This window comes from Aotus nancymaae, unplaced genomic scaffold (genome assembly GCF_030222135.1).
Source record: "Aotus nancymaae isolate 86718 unplaced genomic scaffold, 86718_ANA_hifiasm-v0.15.2.pri h1tg000036l, whole genome shotgun sequence".
NCBI lineage: Eukaryota > Metazoa > Chordata > Mammalia > Primates > Aotidae > Aotus > Aotus nancymaae.
The window spans coordinates 81,317,672-81,342,336 of record NW_026988450.1 but is presented as its reverse complement, the minus strand read 5'-3'; the positions used below and the strand labels follow the sequence as shown (position 1 = coordinate 81,342,336).

At 49.1% G+C, this 24,665-nt stretch overlaps 1 protein-coding gene across 1 annotated transcript in view; it reads right to left on the bottom strand.

The window, feature by feature from the left end:
- Positions 1 to 18,925, bottom strand: part of CCN4 (cellular communication network factor 4) — a 41,881-nt gene extending 22,956 nt beyond the window's left edge. The window contains exon 1 of the mRNA XM_012462008.2: positions 18,664 to 18,925. Coding sequence (XP_012317431.1) covers positions 18,664 to 18,732 — 69 coding nt within the window. The 5' untranslated portion in view covers positions 18,733 to 18,925. The remainder of the gene's footprint in view (positions 1 to 18,663) is intronic.
- Between the last annotated feature and the right edge of the window lie 5,740 nt (positions 18,926 to 24,665).

Sequence of the window (24,665 nt, the reverse complement as noted above, 5' to 3'; positions counted from 1 at the left end):
GAAGTAATCAAGAAGCAGCTAGACAATTATTTGGGCTGGTGGTTGGAGAGGGACATCAAGCCTCACAAAGCCTGACACATAGTAGGTATCAATAAGCATCTGTTGATAGGATGAATAAATGAGTGAATGTTCATTTCCCCAACTACCCTGTCATCCCTTGAAGGTAGAAGCCACATGCCACCCATCTGTTCCCCTGCATGCACAAACTCACAGGCGCTTACAAGCAACATACCTAAGATTTACTGAGTGAGTGCTCATTCTATATAAAGAATTTTGTATGCAGTCTCTCATTTAATCCCCCAACAAATCACAAGACAGGCCTGCTAACGTTCCCCAGAGCAGTGAGGACACGGAGGCATGGAGAGGTTAAATGGCTTCAGCAAGGCCACACGGGTATCAGGAATGGAACCAAGGTCTGCCTCGTCCAGAGCTCTTGAGCCACTAACTCTTCTGCCTCCCAGGATCACTGCACAGGGAAGACTGTGCGCATGTGAACTTTGGGGACATGCTTCCGTCAGACCTTGATCAAAACAAATTATTTCATGGGGGCTGGGAGCTCAAGGAGAGGCTTCAGATCCTGGGACACAGCAGCGTCCCTGTGGGGGTACCTGTCCCCTCAGGGCTCTTGTTTCTGCCAAATCTGAGCTGATAACAGCCCGCTGTCCTGCTTCAAAATCCTAAGCTGCCCTTCGAGTGATCTAGTGGGTGAGCACTCCGCTTCCAGAGACAGCAAACACTGCTCGTTGCTGAAGAGTGAGGGCTGGGAGGGGCCCTTGGCCAGACCTTCTTCTGGAGGGCCGGTGAGTCGTAACACTGAGAGGCATCCAAGAACTCCTTTGCCCAGTCTGTCCCTGTACGAGCAGTGAATGGCAGAAGGGCCCCAGTCTGAAGTGCTTGGCTAGAAGCCTGTGCTTACAGCCTCCAAGTCTCCCTGAGAAATCATCATGAAAGCCACGGCTTCACTCCCGCCTTCCTGCTCCACTCCAAAGCTGCTCTGGGGCCCCGACCAACTGCAGGTGCATGGTGCCATGGTGGCTTTCACTGAGACTCCTCCTGGGCAGGTGGCATTTACAGTGAGTGACATCAGCTTCTAATGAAAAAGCCTGTCCAAGAACCCCCTGGCAGTGGCTTGGGGTGTAGGGATGGTGAGGTGGCATTGTAGACCCCCCGTTAGTTTTGGGGGCCTCGATTCCAGTTTGATCCCTGGCACTTTGTGCCCATCCAATGGTGGGGCTTCCCTCAACCCCAGGCAGGCTGAGGCAGCTCATCCTGTGAGCATCTCTCAAAGGCTTCTCACTGGGGGTTCAGCTACCTGGAAAGCCAGTGTAGGCTCTCTCTCTCTCTCTCTCTCTCTCTCTCTCTCACACACACACACACACACACACACACACACACACACACACATCATCAGTCACCTTCAACATCCAGGATGGCATGACATGTCTACCTGTCTTTGCTTTGGTTCACAGTTCTTTTCACCAAGTACATGACTCTTTTTATCCACCCAAGAAAAGGAGTGGGGGAAACATCTCAGCCAGAGAAGGGAGATGAGAGTCTCCCACCCCGCCTTCCGTCTGTGCATCCTGTGTGGGCTCTTAACTCCCCATTCCTTGCACTTCTGCTTGTGAAGTCATCCAGGGGCCCGGCTACCACCAGCCACACCCTTTGCTGCTGCCTGGGGACCTCCTCAGTGCACCCAGGCCTGTCATGATGGGGAGTCACTGGGGGAGCATCTGGGGCATGTGTGTGTGCTGACCTTGAATGGTCTGGGGCCTTTCTGGGAGTGTCTCTGTTGGTCCAGAACGCCAACACACCCAGAAGGAAACATGTAGTGCCTCTGGGTCAGAGCTGTGGCTCCACACGTAGCCCAGCTGTGTCATCCCAGCATACCCTGCTGTGGTGTTGGCGGGGCTCCTATGCGCACCAGTGCTGCCGTGCAGTGACAGAAGCCCTGGAGCTGTGGCCCCTGAGCCGCGCCTGACCCTCATCTTTAGTGGACAATGAGAGTATGGCCTTTGTCAAAATAAAAATGATAAACCCATTTCTGTGTAAGCAATAGATATTCGTGCAAAACAAGTACCTATTTGCTTGGCTTGCCCGGGTTTGGGAGAGAGAGGTAATTAGTAGAATATGAATGTTTAGAGGAATTTCTTCACAGCTGAACAATAGAAAAGGAGGGCTGGGCATTTGCACAGAGGTTTCTCCCAAATGGTACTTTCCTTTCCGGGGCTGGGGCTCTTCCTCGAACCCCAGGATGCTTGCCTGGGCCTCTGGGGCCCTCTGAGGTTTTCACCAGGCTCTCGTATTCCTTGGGGATTGAAATCTATTTCTGTTTTCCCCAGCCACAGGCAGGAGCCTGCTCCGCGCCCCATCTCCTAGAGCCCCCAGAGAGCCCTGACCGCTATCTTCTTGTCCACCATGAGCTATCTGAGCTGGGGTGACTGGGCCCATTCTGCAGATGGAAACATTGATCTTTGCAAACACGCTGTCGTATGGAGCCTGCATCATTCTGTCCAACAACATAAGCCAAGAAGCAAAACAGGAGAAAAGATCATAAATCAAGGAGAATGTTTTCTAGGGAAGGACAGAGGAGAGGAAGGAAAAAGAAAGAAAACAGCTTTGGTATTTCCATATTGCAGATGTTTGCATGAAAGTCTCTTTTACGACGTACTTCTGGAAATCGACTCTGTAGATACTACTGTGTTTATGGGGAAGACAGAGGTGGTGGCCATTCTGCAATGCTTCTGCAGACAAGACGCCCAGGGCTCACTCCAGCACAGCCTGGTCCTGCTCAGTTCTGCCTGCTGCAGCCTGAGCCCACCCGGCCCCACCTACCCCACTCAGACTCCTCCTGCCATGCCCCTCTCTCCTCCCCAATCCCTCCTGCCTACCCAGGGATTATGATGGTGATTCCCAAACTTTACTGCAAAGTACAACCACCCTGGGGCTTTAATGGACACTCTACCCAGAGATTCCAACCTAAGGGTCCTGAGGGGGAGCCTGGGCTTGGGAATTTTTTCCAAGTGGTTCTGAATGCCCCAAAGTTTCGAAATCACTGGCCTGTGAAACTTGTTAAAATACAGATTCCTAGGCCAGGCATGGTGGTTCACATCTGTAATCCCAGCACTTTGGGAGGCTGAGGCAGGTGATCACTTGACATCAGGGAGTTTCAGACCAGCCTGGCCAACATGGCAAAACCCCATCTCTACTAAAAATACAAAAATTAGCCAGGCGTAGTGGCATGTGCCTGTAGTTCCGGCTGCTTGGTAGGCTGAGGCAGGAGAATCGCTTGAACCCAGGAGGCGGAGGCTGTAGTGAGGAGAGATGGCACCACTGCACTCCAGCCTGGGCAACAGAGTGAGACTCTGTCTCAAGAAAAAAAAACAAAAACAAAACCAGATTTCTGGATCCTTCTTTGAATATCCACCTTAAGTTTCTCTAGGCTGAAGACCGGAATCCGTAGTCTGACCAACAACCCTTGGGGATTCTTACAGAAATAGGAACCACTGCCTTAGAACATTGGGCAGGGGAGGAGAGAGATCCAAGATGGCTGATGATTAGTAGCTCGGGCACGTACCTCCCAGTGAAAGCGCAAAGAACGAGAGGACGCCACACTTTCAGACGAATATTAGTTGCTCACGGACCACGAGATTCCCAGTGGAGGAGCTCCACGGGTCGCCAGGGTGACTCTTGTGGCCGGCGTGGCGGTTTTGCTGGTGCCTTAGCACGCCAGTTCTTGGTGCAGAGTCCGGATATTCCCGGGCAGAAAAGCACCATCAATCTTAACACCGCTCTTTTGGCCGGCTCAGTGGATTGCTCAGATTTCGGCGCAGGGAATCAACAAGTTGGACGTCAGAGACCCAGTTAGAAAGTCGGTAATTATAAAGACGACAGACGGACAAATATATAATGAAGGGAAGAAACCAGCGTAAAAAGGTAGAGAATACTCAAAATCAGAATGCCTCTCCCTCTACAGGGGATTGCAATTCCTCATCAGTAACGGAACAAGGCTTAATAGATTACACCGGTATTCCAATAACAGAAGCAGGTTTCCAAACGTGGGTGATAAGAAACTTCTGTGAATTAAAAGAACTTATTTTAACCCAATGCAAAGAAACTAAGAACCTTGAAAAAAGGTTTAACGAAATGTTAATGAGAATGGACAATTTAGAGAAGAATATAAGTGAATTGATGGAGCTGAAAAACACAACACGAGAACTTCGCGAAGCATGCACAAGTTTAAACAGTCGAATTGATCAAGCGGAAGGAAGGATATCAGAAGTCGAGGACCAGCTCAGTGAAATGAAACGAGAAGACAAGAATGCAGAAAAAAGGATGAAAAGGAATGAGCAAAGTCTCCAGGAAATATGGGACTATGTGAAAAGACCTAATTTACGTTTGATAGGTGTACCTGAATGTGATGAAGAGAATGAATCCAAGTTGGAAAATACTCTTCAGGATATCATTCAGGAAAATTTTCCCAACCTGGCAAGGCAGGGTAATATTCAACTCCAGGTAATACAGAGAACACCACAAAGATATTCTTCAAGAAGACCAACCCCAAGGCACATAATTGCCAGATTTATTAGGGTTGAAATGAAGGAGAAAATACTAAGAGCAGCTAGAGAGAAAGTTCAGGTTACCCATAAAGGGAAACCTATCAGACTTACAGCAGATCTCTCAGCAGAAACCCTACAAGCCAGAAAAGAGTGGGGACCAATATTTAACATCCTTAAAGAAAAGAACTTTCAACCCAGAATTTCCTATCCAGCCAAACTAAGCTTTATGTGCGAAGGAAAAATTAAATCTTTTGCGAACAAACAAGTACTTAGAGAGTTCACCACCACCAGGCCTGCTTTACAAGAGCTTCTGAAAGAAGCGCTATACATATAAAGGAACAACCAATATCAGCCTTTCCAAAAATATATCAAAAAGCAAAGAACTTTAACACAATAAAAAATTCACATCAACTAATGGGCAAAACAGCCAGCTAGCATCAAATGCTGGTATTAAACTTACATATATTTTAATTGGATAAAAAGCCAAAACCCATCGGTATGCTGCATCCGGGCCCATCTTACATGAAACAACACACAAAGACTCAGAGAGAAGGAGGAAGATTTACCAATTGAACAGAGAGTAAAAAATAAACTAATAAACAAAAAGCAGCAGATGCAATTCTCACCTCTGATAAAGTAGACTTTAAAGCAACAAAGATCAAAAGAGGCGAGGAATGACATTACATAATGGCAAAAGGATCAATGCAACAAGAAGAGTTAACGATTCTATAGATCAACGAGATAGAAAATTAACAAGGATATTCAGAACTTGAACTCAGACCCGGAACAAGTAAACTTAATAAATATTTATAGTACTCTCCACTTCAAATACACAAAACATACATTACCACCTCACACCTATTCCAAAGGTGACTATACAATTGGAAGTAAATCACTCCTCAGTAATCGCATAGCATTTCATAGGTTTAAATTAAATATTGGTTGGCTGTTTGTTTGTTATCTTCTTCCCTTACTCCTTCCTGATTACATCATTAAGTATAATTATCAGTATAAAAGAGGTTTTCAATACCCATTACTAAATTGCATTCTAGCCTGGGCAAGAAAGCAATACTCCCATTCTCTCTCCCTCTTTCTTTTCCTTCTCCCTCCTCCCCATTCTCTCTCTCTCTTTCTCTTCCTTTTTTCTCCTTCCTATTCTCTCTAAAAAAAAAAAAAAAAAAAAAGAACATTGGGCAGGGGTAAGAGAAGTGTGGGGATTTTAGACCATCTTCCTTTCTTAACTTCTGACTTTTGTGCAGCCCGCACCGGTGTGCACTACCCACCGACACCACTAAGCTGCTTTCCCGCCACAGTTCACGCAGACCTGCCAAACACACAGCATTGTGTGAATCACCAGGGCAACACAAATGCTCCATAAGCATGTCTTGTGCAGGTAAATTAAAATGATGTATTTTATTCTTTTTTTTTTTTTTTTTTTTTGAGACAGAGTTTCACTCTTGTTACCCAGGCTGGAGTGCAATGGCGCGATCTCGGCTCATGGCAACCTCTGCCTCCCGGGTTCAAGCAATTCTCCTGCCTCAGCCTCCCGAGTAGCTGGGATTACAGGCGCGCGCCACCATGCCCAGCTAATTTTTTGTATTTTTAGTAGAGACGGGGTTTTACCATTTTGACCAGGATGGTCCCGATCTCTTGACCTCGTGATCCACCCGCCTCGGCCTCCCAAAGTGCTGGGATTATAGGCGTGAGCCACCGCGCCCGGCCTGTATTTTATTCTTGATATTTTGTTTAGATGACTGAAAAATGTGAGAAAGCCAAAAGGAGTAGCTCCTGATGCTGAGACCCCCTAAGTCCTTAACCCTGCTGGACAAGCATGCTTACCAGTAGGCAGGTGAGCAGTGATGAAATGAGACCTCAATCATACTTATTGGACAAACTTAAGCTGATTAAAACTGGGAAGGAAAAAGAAATAAAGCTCCTGGAGGAAATGCGTATGTATTTTTGAGATAACATTGAAAAGTGAGTGGTAACTGATTATTATGGTGTATTTCAGCTCTCTGAAAGTAGACTTGGGAAAAGGTAAGTCTATAATTTGACCTTTGCATATTTTTATAAAAATTCTCAGCAATCAGAATAGGAACAAAAAGTGGGAGGATAGCAGGGGTGGGAGGGACAGCCCAGGAGACCTGAAACGTCCTGTTTGATGAAGGAGATAGACCCCACTTTCTTCTAAGAGTGTGTGCAGTTTACTGGTGAACAGGTCATGGGGTTTGCAAAAAGGGCATGGCGTCTGAAATGAGGGGACCCCATTTAACACCCCCAGTCTCCTGACACTACCAGCTCTGGGATCTGGAGCCGTGCTCACCTGCTCTGAGCTTGTTTCATCATTTGTAAAATGACGGTGAAGTCAACATCCTCCAGTAGCCCTGATGAGCAGTTATCAGTGTGATCCTTAATTCCCAGATGAGGAAAGTGAGGCTCCAAGAGCCTAAGAATCTTGCTCAAGATCTCGCAGCTGGAAAGTGGTCTATTGCCCCAGAGTGTCCCTCCAGAACCCTTACTGCATGACTCCCTCACCCATTCATATCCATTCATTCATTCCTCCACCCGCCCGTCACATACAGGCACCCAGTGTCTACGATGTGCCTGCTGTTCCTCCCCACCAGGAGGATAGCAGCAGACTTGAGCCCAGGTTGCCAAACGCCCTCAGAAGAGGAGTGAGGAGCCCGCGTGGGGATTCTCAGGGAGGGGATGCCCCTTCCCGCCTCCTGGGTGCTCGGCACTGCACCTGGTAGAGTCTGGTATACCACCCTGGGCAAGTGCTCCACCAGCAGTGTGGACTATCGGAGGCCTTGGCTTGCCTGGGTTTGGGAGGCCACACCTAGATGCTCCACCAGGGGGCAGGGTTGAGGCAGGAATGGCCAGAGCCGGCCCCAGCTGGGCCCGGGGACTTTCAGGACAAGGTTGTCCTGCTGGAAGCAGTTTCTGTTCACTGCTTTGCTGAAAAGAGACGCCCTGGGGGCCGTGAGAGAATGCAGGCCTGGCCGGTGCCCATCTGTCTTCCCTATGCTTGTTGCAAAGTGCATCAGATGCCTCTGAGTCAGCCACAGGAAACAAACACCTGTTTTCCCTACACCTCCCGCAGCTGCACCCCCTAGGCACCTGTACCCCAGGCCTTGGTGGAGCTGCCCTTCAGGTGGGGTCTGGGACAGTGGTCCTGGGTGGAGCATCTTCTTTGAAAGCTCTTAGCTCCAAACCCGTGAAAGGTGCCTGAGCCAGGCACACCCTCCTCTTTCCCCCACCACACTGCCCAGAACCTTCCAAGGATGGTTTCCGGAAAGTTGTTGGCCAGGCTGCGTGTCATGGGATGTAGAAGGTTTTTGAGCTTTTCTACTAATTGGTTTTATAAACATGCAGGTGGGGGACATCAGCTTTACATGGGGAGGGTACAAGGGGCAAGAAGCCAGGTTTCTTTCCAAACAACCAGCCCTAGTCCATGTGTTCACTCATGCATTCATTCAGTTGTCAATCTGTATATAAAGCATCTGCTAAGTCCCACGCGCAGTGCCCAGTGTCAGAGACAAAGCCTCAGAGAACGTCCAGCCTCCAAACAGACAGGAACGGAAAAAAGGCAATGGCATTATAAAGGTTAGAAACTACAGCCTGTGAGCCTTATGTGGTTCATGACATTTTAATAAGGACCTGGCCCACTATATGATAACCCTGTTAGTCCAGGGAGGGTAGAAACTTAAGAGTCTTTTCATCGGGAGCTACTCCTTTTGGTTTTCTCCCATTTTCAGTCATTTGAACAAAATGGCAAGAGTAAAATAGATCATTTTCATTGAACTGCACAAGACCTGCTTACTGAGCAGTGGTGTCACCCTGATGAATCACAGAATGCTGTTTGCTCTTACGTTTTAGAGAGTAGTAGAAAACCACAACAAAAAACACGGAACACCATACACAAACTTCAACTGTGTTCTTTGCTAGAGATATTGTGAACATTTAAATATATTTAAATGTTCACAAAAGTTGAGAGAATAATATAATGAACCCTACATGTGCATCTCCAGCTTTGATAATTATTAACACTTGGTCTCGTTTCTTCCATTGTCTTCACACGTGTATGCTTTCTTTCTTTCTTTTCTTTCTTTTTTTTTTTTTTTTGAGTCTGAAGTCTCGCTGTATGGTCTAGGCTGGAGTGCAGTGGTGCGATCTTGGCTCACTGCAACCTCCACCTCCCAGGTTCAAGCGATTCTCCTGCCTCAGCCTCTCGAGTAGCTGAGATTACAGGCACCCACAACCACACCCAGCTAAATTTTATATTTTTAGTAGAGACAGGGTTTCACCATATTGGTCAGGCTGGTCTTAAACTCCTGACCTCAAGTGATCCACCCGCCTCAGCCTCCCAAAGTGCTGGGATTATAGGCGTGAGCCACTGCGCCCAGCTGTATGCATTTTTACTCTTGAAAATCTAGTGACTCCAAGACATCTGGGATTTTACCCGAAATTCTCCAGTGTATCTTTAAATTGTGATGAATTTTTAGAAAAAACATAACCCCCAGGCAATTATCACACCAATAAATTAGTTACAATTTTGTAACTTTCTCTAGTTAGTACCCAGTCAACATTCAAATTTCACTGTCCCAAAGAATTTTTTTTAACAGATGGTTTCTTTGAAGCAAGATCATCTACATTTTAAGTAGTAATTTATTCCTTGTGATTATCCTAAGAGTCAGCCTGCTTTTACTATTAGCTTCTTCATACTATAGATGAGTAAACTGAGTTACAAAAAAGTAAAGGTCAGATAGTTTTTCCAAAGCCACTAGCAAATGGCAATGTTGAGATTTGAACCTCAGTCCTGGGATTCAAAGAATCGATTTCTTATGGCTTCACACCTAACGGCATACTAAACGTAACTCAGGATAGTCTAGGTAACAGCTACGAGGGTGAGATGAAGCGGGGAAAGGGCATGCGGGTGGGAGTAGGAGCAGAGTGCTTCCTAGAGGAGCAGACATTTGCACTGAATCCTAAAGGATGGGTGAAATTGACAAGAGGGAGGGCAGAGAGGGCGTCGAAGCCGGGGACGTGCATGCTCAGGGGTGGGCAGGTGGAAGCAATGTGGCACGACACGGGCCGACCAGTGGACCATGTTGCTAGGGCTCAGTGTTCAAGGACATGGAGATGGCAGTCAGGGGCCCAGGACAGAGGATACACGCACCCTCCCTTGGGGAAGACAGTGGTCTTTCCTGAAGTCAGTTTCCTGGTAATCAAAACAACCCCATGAGGTCTGCACTGACAGCCCCAATTTGACAGAGCAGGAAACTGAGACCCAGAAAGGTTGAGGTACAGCAAGAAAATGACACAGTCAGCTGTTTTGACTCCAGGTCCATCCTCCTCCAGCGACCTCTAAGGCACGCTGTTCTTGCCCACTGTCCATTTCATTCAAATAACCAAATGTAGCCGAGGGCCTTTCATGCTAAGGCCCTGGGCTTGGTGGTGATTACAGGGTGACCATAGAGGGGGCCAGCCCTGGAGCCACAGTCAACACAGACATGGGAGTAAGAATGAAGCTCTTTGCAATCACTGAGCTCAGGCTTGTTCCACCTACAAGGGAGGAGTGGGCATCTGCCCGATGGGGTAGTGAGGACTGTCTTCCAGGCTCCTGAGCTCTTTCCCTGGAGGGGAGAGGTCCTGGGCTCCAGTTCTCCATACTGAAGCTGGTGGCCTTGGACAAGTCACTTTCTCTGTAACAGGAGCAGGTTGAGATGAGGGGATTGCTATTGGCCTTCCACATCTGACAATGGTTCATGGAGCAGGGAAATCAAGCAGGGAATAAAGTCTATCTGTCCTCCCTCCACTGCCCAGAGCATGACTCCATTTCCTTTCCCTCATCCTGCACTGGATCTCTGGCTCAGATGGGGATAAACAGAAGAGGCCTAAGGGGCTGACACACAAGGACACCCCTGGGAGCTGGTCGGGCCAGCCTGCTTGGGGCACATGGTGGTGTTCTGGAAGTGATTAAAACTCTCTGTGCCTCAGTTTCCTCCTCTTTAAAATGAGGCTGATAGGAGCTCCTGCCCCACAGGGCTCTCATGGGCCTCAGATGAGACGTGTGGGAAGGGGCTTGCCATGGGCCTTGGCTCATACTAAGGACCCAACAAGAGCTGGCTTTTTGATCATTTAAGAGCCTAAGTTTGTATGCATCAGGACTTGGCCTCTGGAGCACAGGGCCAGAAATGGCTGTCGAGGAAGTCAACTGGCATGTGTGCCTGTGTGTGTGTGTGTGCGTGCCCGTGTGTGCACATATGGGGGACAGATTTAAATACAAATAGCATGGCTGGGAAGACAGGTGGCTGCAGTCCCACTGCATGCAGCGCCTGCCCATTCTGTTGTCCACGAGCTCCCAAAAGGACCGAGAGACCATAGCGTCTAACTTCACAGCACCTTGACTTTCCCTGTCTAACTGTGGCCCCGCCAAGCCCCTCCTTGACACATGCTCAACACTCAACCTCTTTCTTAGTCCTAAGGTCTCTGTGACATGGTAGTTTATGTCCCTTTTACAGATGAGAAACTGAGGCCCAGGAAACTTACGGGCTTGGGGCTGGGACATGGTGGAGCTGGCTCTTAATCCAGGCCACGTGCTGCCTGCCTTCTCTTCATCACCATACTACCCTGCCTGGAGCACAGGCATGAGCAGAGGGGCGTTCTTCTTGTTCCTCTTTTCAGATAAAGACATTGAGGCTCAGAGATGCAGGCAGCGGCTGTGGAGACCCCGGTTTCCTGACTCCTCGTTCTGTGCTCCAGAACCAAGCCCGTAAGCTGCTGCTGGCCATTCGGTCCTCTTAGCAGTTGGGTCCAGGGCCCCTTGCCAGATTTCCTCCCTTTCCTCCCCAGCACGAAGCCTCCACTTCAAAAAAATCAGTGGTGTTCCCTTCCTGCCTCCCCCATCTCCTATACACATATTGTCCCCAGCCCACACCAGCTCTGGTTCTCGCTTTAATTCATTCAGTACACCGTGAGCACCTGCAACGTGCAGGCATAGACAGTGACAGAGAAACAGAGCAGGGAAGGTGTATGAGCAAGCCTGGTAGAGGGCACAGCACATGCAAAGGCCCGGGGGCCTGAGAGCACAGGTGGTCAGGGAGTGGCAAATGGCTTGGCTTTGCAGGAACAAGGGGTGGGAGGAAGGGTGGCTCAAATACAGGGTAAGGCCAGCAGAGTCCCAGCTGGGTGACGTGTTTCCTTCCACGTGGGCAAGAACAAGGACCCATGGGTGCCCACAGGAGGACATCTGCAGCTTCATTTGGAGGAGGCCACCAGTTCAGATGACTTCAATTCCATAAATCAGGTAAGGATGGGAAAGGCATTTCAGAGAGAAGGAACAGCTAGGGCATGTGCACAGAGGTAGAACCCAGGATTATTTGACAGTGAGGCTCATGAAGTGGAAAAGAAGGCAAATCGGAGAAGAATTAAAAGATGAGGCTGGGAAAGCTGGCTTGGGCAGGAAGAGCAGGGAGAGAGCCTAACTGGGAAACCACTGAGATGGTGGGACCCTTGGTCATCAAAGTGCCGTCGTGATTTTCAGTTTTAGGAGGATGCTGTGGGCCAGAAACCCAGCTACACTTTGAGGGTTGACAGAAGAGATGCGGTCTGAAAGGAGAAAATTTTTGGACACTGTAAGAGGGACAAAGCACATCTTAAAGGACAGCTCGAGAAAGGGACACACATTTTGGGTGCCGACAAACCCCTTTCTAGAGAAGCAGTAGCATGAGTTCTCCTGCTGTTTGTTAAGTGATGGATCTGCCTGATGAATGAATGAGTGGACTCTCGGAATATATGGCGGCTCCAGCTGGAAGCCAGTTTGAGGATCCAATCCAGTCTCCTCACTTTCAAGATGAGAAAATGAGCACAGAGAAGGCAAGTGGCTTGCCTAAAGCCACAGAGCAGGAGCTATGTCCCCCTGGTCTTCTAGCTATCTAGGCGAGCAGTCTACTGTCCTGCTCTGAGGGAAGCGGTATGAGTCCCTGCTCTCTCAGGATACTCTGCTACTCTTAGGTATCCCCGCTCCATCCCCTCCCAGCCATGGGAAGGCTCATAGTACACATGCCTTTCTCCACTCCCAGACTCAAAGCAGGATTCCTAGAGGTGCACGGTGGACCCCTCCCTTCCTTTCCTGTGAGCCTGGGCTTTGTTTTCTCTCATCCCACACCCCACCCCTAATCAAGACTTAGCAGATCCACACTCAAAGCCCCAAGCCTGAACTTGCCTCCACATTGGAGAACGTGGGGTGGGCAGGCTCAGATCTTATCACATCTCCTGGAATGCCCGTAATTCACATTTGAGAGGCAGTCTCTTCTCCCTTGACTCTGTCTCTCTTCCTTCTTTCATAGCTAGGAAGAGGAGGAGGGGAGCTGGCTGGTTAATGGAATGTCAGAGCTTGGGGAGAGACTAGAGTCTATCTCAGTCACTGGTGTTTGAAATCAAGTGTACGTGAGACGCATCAGGGTATTGGTTAATGTGCAGATGTGTGAGGGTGAAGTCTTTCTAGAAATTCAGGTTCAGGTTTCCAGAATGTATGTTTTTCACCATCTCCCATGTTCTCTGAGCTTCCCCCTCTGAGTCCTAAACTTACCCCTCTCTGCTAATATAAATATCTGTCTCCACACTGGAACCATCCTCCGGTTTAAACACAGAGAGACCACGCACCACCACACCTCTAGAAACTAGAAGTGGCTGGGTATATAGTTGGGACTGTTTGGGTCCATGGGAAAAGTAAAAAGACAGGCTCTGAAACCCACAGTTGGCATTGAGGGACATGTCATCCTGACTCAGGTTAGTAAGACACACATCTCACCTACAGGCACCATCATCATCATCATCATCATCATCATCAACATTATCATCATATGTTTCTCCTACACAATAACCCAGAAGTGTTTATTGATGCTCTAAATCTGCAAGGTAAGCTGGCCAGGCTGTGGAATCTGTGGGATGTTTAGAACACATGCCCAGCACAGAGCCAGGACACCCGCACATCAGTCTGCACCTCCTCCCAGTCACCTGGTGCTGAGCCTGAGGTCTCATAAGCCCCTGCTCATTGGATTGGGCCTTGCCTGCAGCTGGTGCATCCACTCAAGTTGGAATTCCCCCGCCCTGCTATTGGGACAATGGCATGCTTGCCTTGGGTGTTCTGGCACCTTGTCTCATTCCCCATTCAACACCCCTGGGAAGCCTACAGCGCTAATAATACATTCCTTTACACAGAAATGATCCTGACTCAGAAAAGCTGGGCTACTTGCCTAAGGGTGCACAGCTCATAAGTGGAGATGCTGGGATTGAACCCCCAGCATTTCTCCCTCCCCACCCGTTCTCGTAGCTCTAGGCACACTTGTGTCTTTCTAGGCCAACACTGTCTAGTAAACTACAATGAGCGCCGTAGATGAAATTTTACATTTTCTAGTAGTGGTATTGAAAAATAATAAGAAACAGATGAAATTGAGTTGGATAATGTATTTTGTTTAACCCAGTATATTCAAAATATTATCATTTCAGTATGGAACTAATATAAAAATTATTAATGGGAATATTACCCTCTTGAGTTCATACTATGTCTCTGAAATCAATGGTGTATCTCACACCTCCGGAACGTCTCAGCTGGGAACAGCAGCATTTCAAGTGCTGAGTGGCCTCCTGCCGCACATGGCTACTGATCGGCCCGTGCTGGTCTAGACTACAGCCACACCCCTGCCTCACGGGTGTGTGCAAGGGCACTGTGCCCAGAGTAGTGTGGGCACATGCTCAGTGTGAACCCTTGCCACCATCCACATCATAGGGATGCAGGGCCCACCACAGTGTCCTTGAATGAGGGTACAACTGTGCTGAAGCCTTGCTTTGAAACCTCCACAGTGACCCTGGCTGGCTGGTTTTGCTTCCTGGTTGGGGTTGGCACCCTTCTCAGCCCTTCCAGATACCCACCTGGACCACACCTGCTTCGTCACCCTTGCTCCTGTAGCAGAGCCCACCTCCCTTGGAGTTTGCCTCCTTGCTGCCCAGAGGATGGCTGAGGTTCCTGGGAAGATCCCTGGGTCGCTCTTTATACAAAGCCAAGGGCAGCCCCTGGCATGTGGGTTCTTTACTGGCACAGGGCAAGAGCCTTTTCTAAAACCCGGGGGTGGATGGGTGGGCTTGCTGTGGAAACCAGAGTGCTGCCCAGCCCACAAGGTAATATTTTGTCTCCCAAGGAACTGGGTGGGTGGAGATCTGTTCCCATGCTCACTCCTTCTCCAAATGCCATGCCAAGGGGGAAATGCCTTTCAGTGCCATGCTTGTGCCAGCATCCAAGACAAGCTGTGGGCAGGAGGGGCCCTGAGCTGGCAGCAGGGGTTCAGGGAGCCCAAAGAGGTTCTGGGCAGGGAGTTGGGGAGTGTGGAGCCTGGATGGAGTTTGACATCCTCACTCAGATTCCAACTCTAAACAGGAGGTGTGAAAAGACATATTGTTCACGTACTCTGTTTTCTAAAGGGGATATTTTGTGACATACCCTGACCCACATTATTCGGCAGTTGCTTCTGGAAGCAGAGAATGAGTTTGTGTCTCACATCCAAATGTTCATACACACATACACACACACACACAGACACACCACACGCACACCACACACCATACACACAAACACACCACACACACAAACACCACATACACAAACACACACCACACATACATCACACACACACAAACACCTCACATATACATACATACGCACCACACACACACCACACACACACCACATACCACACAAACACACTGCACACACACACCATGCACACACTACACACCACAAACACACCACACACACGCACCACACCACATACACACTCACACACACACCAGACACACACACACCACATACACACCACACACACACCACACACTCACACATAACACACACACCACACAAACAACACACACACCACACACACACACCATACACACCAGACACACACCACACACATACACACCACACATCCCCCCCACAGACACACCACACTCACACCAAACACACCACACAAACCACACACACACCAGACACACACCACACACATACACACCACACATCTCCCCACAGACACCCTGCACACATACCCCATACCCCCCCACACACACACAACCCACACACAGTGCATCTGTGCTCACCCCACATACATTGATACGGGAGGGAAGATGTGGGTTTCACCTATAGACCTGCACATAGACCACCACAGACCTAGCGCTCGCCCAGGAATTCATCACACAGCATTCGTTTGCTGAATTACATGCTTCTGAGAGGTTTTCCTCAGTCACATTTTCATGTTCAGCAGGGAGCCGTGTGGGACGAGACTGTTAGTCCCGATTAGCAAATGAGGAAAGGGAGGTCTGAGGTGGCAGCAGGACTTACTGAGGCTGACATGGCCAGGGGCAGAGCCTGACTGCCGCCTCCCCACCCTGGCTGACGTTGCCCCTGTCACTTGTCCCGCTAGCTAGTAAGCTCTGTCGAGGCAGGACTACAAGCTACTGATTTCTACACAAGTACTTGGACCAGGGAGGCAGGAAGCTGCATTGTCAAGAGCTGGACCAAGGTTCAAATGTCAGCTCCCCTGATTACCAGCTGTGTGACTTTGACAAATTACTTAACCTCTCTGAGTCTCAGTTTTCGCATCTATAAAGGAGGATAATTGCACTCGCTTCATAGTATTGCTATGGGAATTGTAGAATGTGCCTAATAAATGTTGTTGGATGAACTGAGGTAGGTCTTATGCGTGTGCTGGCTCAGGACTTGGTCATGACATTAAATGGAGTCCCTTTCTCTTAGCACATGGTGGACATGCTCCACAAATGCAGAAGGAAAGAACAAAGAGATGAAAATATAAGTCCTATCTGCAATACGCCTTTAGCACAGATTAAATTCCCAAATGCGCTGGGCTGTTGCTGAGACCACCCTGGTGCTTCCTCCTCGGGTGATCGCCTCCTGGGCTGGCATCTTCCTCCTTCCACCTCAGAACCTTTACAGAACGTTTGCATATCTCCGAAAAGCCCCCCTCGTAACTACTTCCTCAAAGGTTTCTTAGCAATTCTCACATACATTTTCTTCTATATAAACATTTATAACCATTTTTTTTCCATTAAGATCTCACTGGGCCCCTGGCTGCACATATTAATTGGGGAGGATGGCCACGGATGGAATTTGGCTAGGAAGCGAGGCTGGTTTCTGAGCGGAGCCCAGCTCGTTACTGTCAGTCTCACGGCCACACAGCGGGCGGGGCTTCAGGATGCCCTGAGAACTCAAGTGCCATGCATTCCTTTGTCCCAGAAGCATGAAACGAGCATGGGGTGGGTGGTCTGGGTTCCCCAGGCAGGGGCTGCCTAGAATAGAGGTACCTGTGCTGGTCCCGGGGGCCTGCCCTCCATCCTGCTGCCTGCGTCCCTCCGAACGCTCTGCTCTTTGCTGGTCTCTGGCAGAGCCCTCGGTCTGCCCTTCGCTCCTCCTCAGCGCCGGCTGTTCTGGGAGCTGACTGGCGCTCCAACATACTTGGACTCATGCTTAAACCTCTCGCCTCCTCTGCCCACGCAGACTGGGCTTCTCTCAAACTCTCACCTTTTCTCCATCCACTCCCTGCCCTCCCAGACATGGCAACCTGCAAAGCTGTACCCAGATAAAGATGCGGCTGTACCCAGAGCCTGAAATAAAGGCCGACTTAGCTCCTTCTGGGCATTCCTGTAGGAAATGCTCAGCTTCCCCTAAGTAGGGATGGTTAGAATTTGGCATCAGAAGATCTAAATTTGGGCCCTGGCCACTTGTTAATGAGGAGATCCTGGGCAAATCCTTCACTTGCTCTCAGTTCCCATTTCTTTCATTTGTGAAATGGAGCTAATAACTTTTTGGTAAGGTGGTTTTGAACCAATGACAGGTAGGCACCATGCCAGGCATGAAGGTTTAGCCGTGGATGAGACAGACTCACTCCCTGCCGTCATCAGACATACTGAGGCATTGGAGTTATCCCCATTCCCCAGCTCTCCGTCTGCTGTCGGCTCTCAGCCTCAGTGCTGGTTGAATCAGACCCAGGGTCTTTGAGTCCACAGGCAGGAGGCTTAATCCCAACACTCGGTTTTCTCATCTGAGAAGGGGGTTTCTTCATTCCCAAGGAGGCCGTCAGCGTCAGCTGGTGATAAACACACTCTTGCCATGTTCCCTCTGTCTCTAGGCTGTTCTGCCTGCAGCAGGCCCTGACCTGGGCTCTGGATCCTGGGAGCTGCCAGGTGCCCACCTCCCGCCCTCCCTGCGCTGCCTGCCCCTGCCTTTCCCTCACCTTGCCTGGCCCCGGCAGGCTGGCTCTATGCGGCCACGTGTGTGACTCCCCTGGCTTTTTGGAGGTGCACTTTGTCCCTTCTACTTGGTATACCCTGGGATACAGCTGAAAGAGAGAGAAACCCTGGGGTGCCCACATCACCCCCACCCCGGAACAGCAGGCTTCATAGTCAGGACCCAAGCATGCACACTCTACAAACTGCAGAGGTCTATGCAGACCCAAGGTGGCCACAGCTGGGGTTAGACGTCACCCTGAACACTGTTTGCTGGATGAGGAGCTTTTGTTGAAAGCCGATATTTCTCTTTTCAGCTTTTTTTGGCTTTTTCCATCTTCCATCCTCATAGTATCTCCAATGCTTAGAGTCTTGGAGTTTCCAAACTCAGAGACTCTGGATGTCTCCCTACAACTTCCTTGCTTTACGCTGCTCCGGGAGGGTGAGTGACCCACCCAAGGCCACACAGCCAGTCCAGGCAAAGATGGGTCTGGAACCCAGGCCCCTGACTACCAGTTCTGCTGAGGTGCTGTTCTTGCTGTGCTGTGCTTTGTCAGGTCGGAAGAGGCCAGGCTGGACCTGTGCACTTTGTTTCTCCAAGTGTCATGCCGTCCTCCTCACCCTGCCAGCTTCAGCCAACCTGGGCAGCTGACTCCTCACCCTGGGCCCTGCCTTTGCCCTGTAAGTGACCACCTTCCTGCCCCAAACCTTCTCGGCTCTTTTCCTCCTGTCCACCAACCCCCGTACAGCAGGACCCAGTAGGGAAGGGAGCTGGGTCTTCCTCTGAGCCCCTCCAGGCAGGACTCACCGTGGCCAGGACGCTGCTGGCGGCTGCTGCTGTCACTGCTGCCAGCGTCCAGGGCAGGAACCACCTCATGCCTGGACGTCAGTGGCACAGGCATCGACCGAGCAGCCCAGAGGATCCGACCACCTCTCGGGGGAGCTGGGCCCAGACTGGCCGGCCCATCAGGAGCACCAGATATGCCTCTTCCGCAGCCCTCGGGGGGTTTTATTAAAGCAAGATCTGACGTCAGGGTGAAGGACAAACCCTGCATTTTCCTCTGAAAAAACTTTTCCTGCCTCTCTCTCTTTTTTTTTCTTTCTTCCCTCTGTCCCCACCTCCAGCCTGAGCTTGGCCAGCCTCCCCAGCTCTGACAGTTCTTAAAGGGAAAGTTACAAGGCTATGATTTCACACTAGGGTGTGAAATTCTCACAGAGGAACTGGGGTCACCCTGCCTAGGTCTTCACAACAGGAGAGGGTGGGGAGCATGGGAGGGTGCGGGATGGGGGCAGAGATACTGTTACCTCAGGCAGGCCGGTGTGTGGGCTTTGAGAGGGCTCCCAGTGGAAAATCAACTCCTTGTCATTTCTCTAGGCTGCTTCTACTTTTGGTTTTTTCTTTTCTTTTCTTTCTTTCTTTCTTTCTTTCTAGACAGAGTCTCACTCTGTTGGCCAGGCTGGAGTGCAGTAGTGCGATCTTGGCTTTCTGTGACCTCTACCTCACACGTTCAAGCAATTCTCCTGCCTCAGTTTCCCAAGTAGCTGGGATTACAGGCATGTGCCACCACGCCTGGCTAATTTTTGTATTTTTAGTAGAGACATGGTTTTACCACGTTGGCCAGGTTGGTCTCAAACTCTTGACCTCAGGTAATCCTCCTGCCTCGGCCTCCCAAAGTGCTAGGATTACAGCATGAGCCATCGCGCCCGGCCCTACTTCTGGTTTTCATTTGCCCTCTTGCACTCCCCTCTCCCTAGCTGCAAGTGAAGGAGGACGGTTTTCAGTCCACCCATCTAGAAATGATGGGAATTCACAAATAAAATGAGCTCTGAGGCTCAGGTTACAGCATCACCTTCATGACACATGAAAGCCACGGTAATGCATTTGCTGTTTCCCTTCTCTGCTCATCCGTCAGAGGCCGCTTGGTGCTGGAGCTGTCCCCACACATCTCTGTGCCCTTGTTCTCCCTGGGGGTTGGGGTTCCTCGCCTGCACCCTTGCTGCTCTGCTGCCACTGAGTCTCTTCCTTGTGCAAGAAAGGAGATGAGAAGTCTCCCTACAGGCTGTCCCAGTCCAACCCTGTGCTCCCCATGAGGACCACTGCTACAGCCTCCTGACTGATACCAGCCTCCCCACCCACCTTCTACCGTCCACACATCCCAGAGCAATCCTTGAACTAGCATCATGCACAGATCATCTCCTGGATACAACTCTCCAAAGCCTGCTCATCACATGGCACAGAATCCCCAGTCCTGACGTGGCCCCTGGGCCGGCCAGCTCCCTGCACACTTCTTCCTCTCTCCCTGTCGTGCACTATCCCCAGCCACGATGGCCTCCTTGCAGCTCCTCTCACACCTTGGCAAGTTCTCGGCACCTCCAGGTCTCAGTAGGAACGCTTGACACTGTGGCTTAAATGGCAGTTACTCCTTCTCGTCCCTTTTCCTGTAACTTATTAACAAGGGATGCAGAAGCATGTGTAGATGAGGCAGCCGCAGGCTTGTGTTCATGGAAGGGGTTTGTGATCCCTATAGACATGACCCCATAAGAGATAGTGCTGATGATTTCTCTATTTATTGACCTAGGGATGGGCCTCTGATCCAATTCTGGCCAATGAGACACAGGGGAAACCTGCTAGGGGTTTCTAGAAAAGATTCTCTTCCTCAGGAAGAGAATGACCATCTACTCATTCTTTTCTTTCCTTGTGTGCAAATGTGATGGCTGGAGTTGCAGCAGCCATTTTGGGTATGTGAGGCACAAGCCTGAGAATGAAAAGTCAACAAACTAAGGATGGCAGAGCAGAAGCAAAAAAAAAGATCCGAGTCCTTAGGACTTCATGTTTTTACTGGACCCATGACTTTCAGACTTCTCATTACATGAAATAATTTAGTAACCTATTGTTTAAGCTGTAGCTAGTCTGAATTTTCGTTTCTCAGAGTCAAATTGTATACCAATTGACACATGAGGATTATTAAAATCCTATATGCAAAACTAAAGGTCAGGGTATGTGGAGGGGGCACATAAGGACTACCCTTTATGTACAGACATGGTTTCACCATGTTGGCCAGGTTGAAAATAAATGTCAGTCATTTTCTTCTCATGAACTTATTGATGCTCTTGAAATCAAATCCCAGGAGGCCAGCATTGCTGACAGGTGTCATTAATAAAGACTTTGGGTGCCAATCTAGGTTCACTTACCTTTTGATGAATACTAAATATGAACAGGCTCTGTGCTGTAAAACATCTCATGACTACTGGGCAGATGGAATATGAAACAAGGGGAACAAATCTCAGATATGCCAGATGGTTTCAGAGCACACATATGAGCAGTAGATCAGAGGCTGAAACTAAAGTCTTTTAACACCAGACAAGGCACAGAGTCAGGACCAGACATTTCCGAGCCAGCTTGACCCACCAAAGCCTCTTGATGTGAGGTGTAACCAGAGCCTGCAGAGCAGGAACCCATTGAACTCCACCATCATTTTTTGGGACATTGACTATCACCTGCGGAAGTCTGGCCTGCAGCCCCTGACTCAACAATGGATAAATGAATGCACTCTCACACCATTACCGTGATTCAAGTGGGCTAGGAATGGTTGTTGGCTGCTTTCAGAGAGCAGAATGCAGCCAATCAACCAAGACTCCCTGTGTATCATTACATTTATTCAGTCAGATTTTATGGCAGAGGTTCTAAGTTAACACACTTGTGGAAAATTAACATGGTTAAAAGAATGATTTTCTGAAGGATAAAAGCTTTAGGTTCCGGATCCAGAGTAAACACTATTAACAGGTAATTTCCCGTTGATCTCCTCCTGAGAGGACCATACAGCACAAAGTTTGCATGAGTAAACAGTTAGAGTAGAGACACAGGGATGTGGAGTAAACAGACTTAAACTGGGAAAGCCTCTTATCATCTCTATCTCTTTCCTATGCTAATGTAAATGAGGCGGCTGCCTTCAGCCTGCCCCAGTAAAACCTTTCAGCCTTCCAAAAGGTTTGAAATTACAATTTATAACTTTCCCTAATATTTTCCAAAATATTTTGCCAGCCACCCCAAGTGAATTCCAATAATTTTTAGAAAATCTGATTATTGAGATTTTACTCAATCTGAGTATTGAGCAATTGAAGCAGATACCCCAAAACATGATCAAAGTGCTGACCACTCCACCCAGCAATGAAACTTCACATGACCCAGTGGGCTTCACGGGCACCTGCCATTCTTCAGTGTCAGTGAAACTGAAAAGAAATGGCCCAGTGACCAGGGCAGGATAGTGGATTTGGAGGCAAAATGCCTAGGGTGTCCCCCAGCTCTTCTATTTACTGGGGGTTTCGGACAATCAATAATCTCTCTGTGCCTCAGTTTTGTTTAAAGAAATGATGTTAGTGTCTACCAGATAGGGTCCTCAGGAGGCCAGAAGGGAATAATTGGTGTGTCCCTACCTTCCTGATTGGAGGAGCCAGAATGGGCTGCAGCCTCAGCTGCTGTGATTGGGTTGTTGTGTGTCCATCCCCGCAAGAGTCAGGAAAACACTAAGCAACTGGCTGGTAGACCAGAACAATAGCTGCCATGTTCCACATGCCACTTACCATACCACAAAGTCCTCATCTCGGTTCATTCTCACAACCAATCTCCCATTAGACATTGCTATCCCCATTCCACAGATGAGGAAACTGAGACATGGAGAGATGAGTAACAGTTCCCTGTGGTTCAGCCAGTACACAGCAAAATTGTGATCTAACTCAAATCTTCATTTTTTTTTCCTAAGTAGACCCAGCTTCCTCATGTGTTAAACAAATAAATGAATAAATAAGAAATGAATGAATTCGGTAGATGATGGATGGATGGGCAGAGGGATGGATGCGCTGAAGTGTGGGATCATAGCACTGTTTGGAATGTTCCATTTCCCAGGATTTCCTGGGGCAGTCATGCAAGGATGTTCCCCTGTCCTAATCACTTCATTTAAATAGGCCCTCCAGGCTGGTATCTCGCTCAGTCACCTGCTTTCCTCCTTCATGGTTCTAGCCCTGTGTGCCACTGTTTGTTTGTTGTTTGTTGAGTATTGATCGTTTCCCTCATAGATTTTGAGGTCTAATGGTGAGACCAGGCCCACCTTTTCCATCGATACTGTATCCCCAGCGTCAGCACAGATCCTGACATGCAGAGGGCACTTGAGATATATTTTTTAGTCAATGCCCAAATGAACCAATGAAGAAGTAGCTGAATGGGTGGTGAAGGGATGTATGGGTTGAAGAATGAAGGGAGGAAGGAGGGAATACTTGGAGAAGACAAATGTGTCCACAGGTGCTCCTCAAGAGCCAAACTCTGCTCCCTCAGGGTGCCAAGAGGAACACGAAGCCCATTTCAGGTCTCCAGGAACCATTGATGGAGGGAGCATCAAGGGTAAATGAAAGACAGAGGTGGGCATCATTCAGCTGAGCCCAAGTAGGAGTGTGCGGGTTGCAGGGCCTGGAGGTGATCGTCTGCCCTTTCTCCAGGCATCAGCCCCATGGGCATCACACAGGGTGACTTATTTTCATTGTCAATGGTGATTTATTGGAATCCGTGCTGCAGAGGGCTCATGGTGTGCTGCCAAGGCCACACAGGGTCCCTCTCTGAACAGGGTCTCCTCTGAACTTAATTTATCCACATACTCCCTGGATTCTAATTCCCCTTGCCTCTCCTCCGCTCCCTGCTGACAACAGGATCTGCATCCTTGAACTTGGATGATTGGTCTGCACGTGTCCTTGTAAACACACGGTGAGGTTGTTCATTCAATAATCACGTATAGAGTACATACCATGAGCTAAGTACCTTTGAGGTAGGTGCTCAAAGCATATACTCCTTATATTTGGGGAAATCAAGGCACAGAAGGCTAAAGGAACTGGCTCCAGGTCACACAGCTAGCAGGCATCTGACTACAGACTTGAGCCAGAAGTGGGCTTCTGAGTCCTGAGCCTTTGCGAGTTGTTAATATACGGAAATGGTGGGTGCAAAGCCTCCTTCCATTTTTCCTCTTTTCCACTAAGTTCGATTTTATCAGATCTGTCTGGCAGCCCCGTCCCTAGTGAGTGGCTCCTGACTGCTGCCATGGTTTCCCCAGTGTGACCTCATCCCATCCTCCATAAGGGACTCTCAAATTCCTTCCAACTCCCACCAGCAGACCCAGCCACTGCTCCTTTCAGGCCTGTTAGGGAATTCTTCTGGGACTCAGGGCTCGTCTGTTAGTTGCAACCTTGGCTGATCTCATTCTCATGTGGCTGATGGTTCAACGCTGTCTACACAGGCCTGGGTTGAACTTCTACCTCCTGCTGCTTACTGCTGTGCACCCTGGGATAAGTCACATAACCTCTCTGGAAACAGAGATTGTCTATAGAGTTTCCACTTGTCTATAAAGTGGAGATGAGAGAGGTACTGATTGCTCTTAACTGCTCCTGGCACTAAGAGATTTAGAAGGATTTATTAAACAGCTTAGCACATAGTACGTGCTCAATAAAACACCTCCTCTAGGATGCATATTCTTGTCACTTGCCCTTGCACCTTGAGGGTAGAGTCCAATCTGGGTCACTCCCATATCCCACATTTGGGACTACCACACAGTAGATGCTTCTGATGTGTATGGCAAGGACCGGGGAGCCCATGGTGGGGACATTGTTTGGGCTCCAGCCTGCATTCAACCATGGTGGTGGGACCTTACGCTTCCTCCTCTCTGGGCCTGGGGTCCCTGCATCCAGCTGTGAGCAGAGCTTCCAGGCATGTTCTGCAGCAGATCTCCCAGGGCAGCTGTCAATAAATTCCAAAGAGGGGCTAGTGGAGGG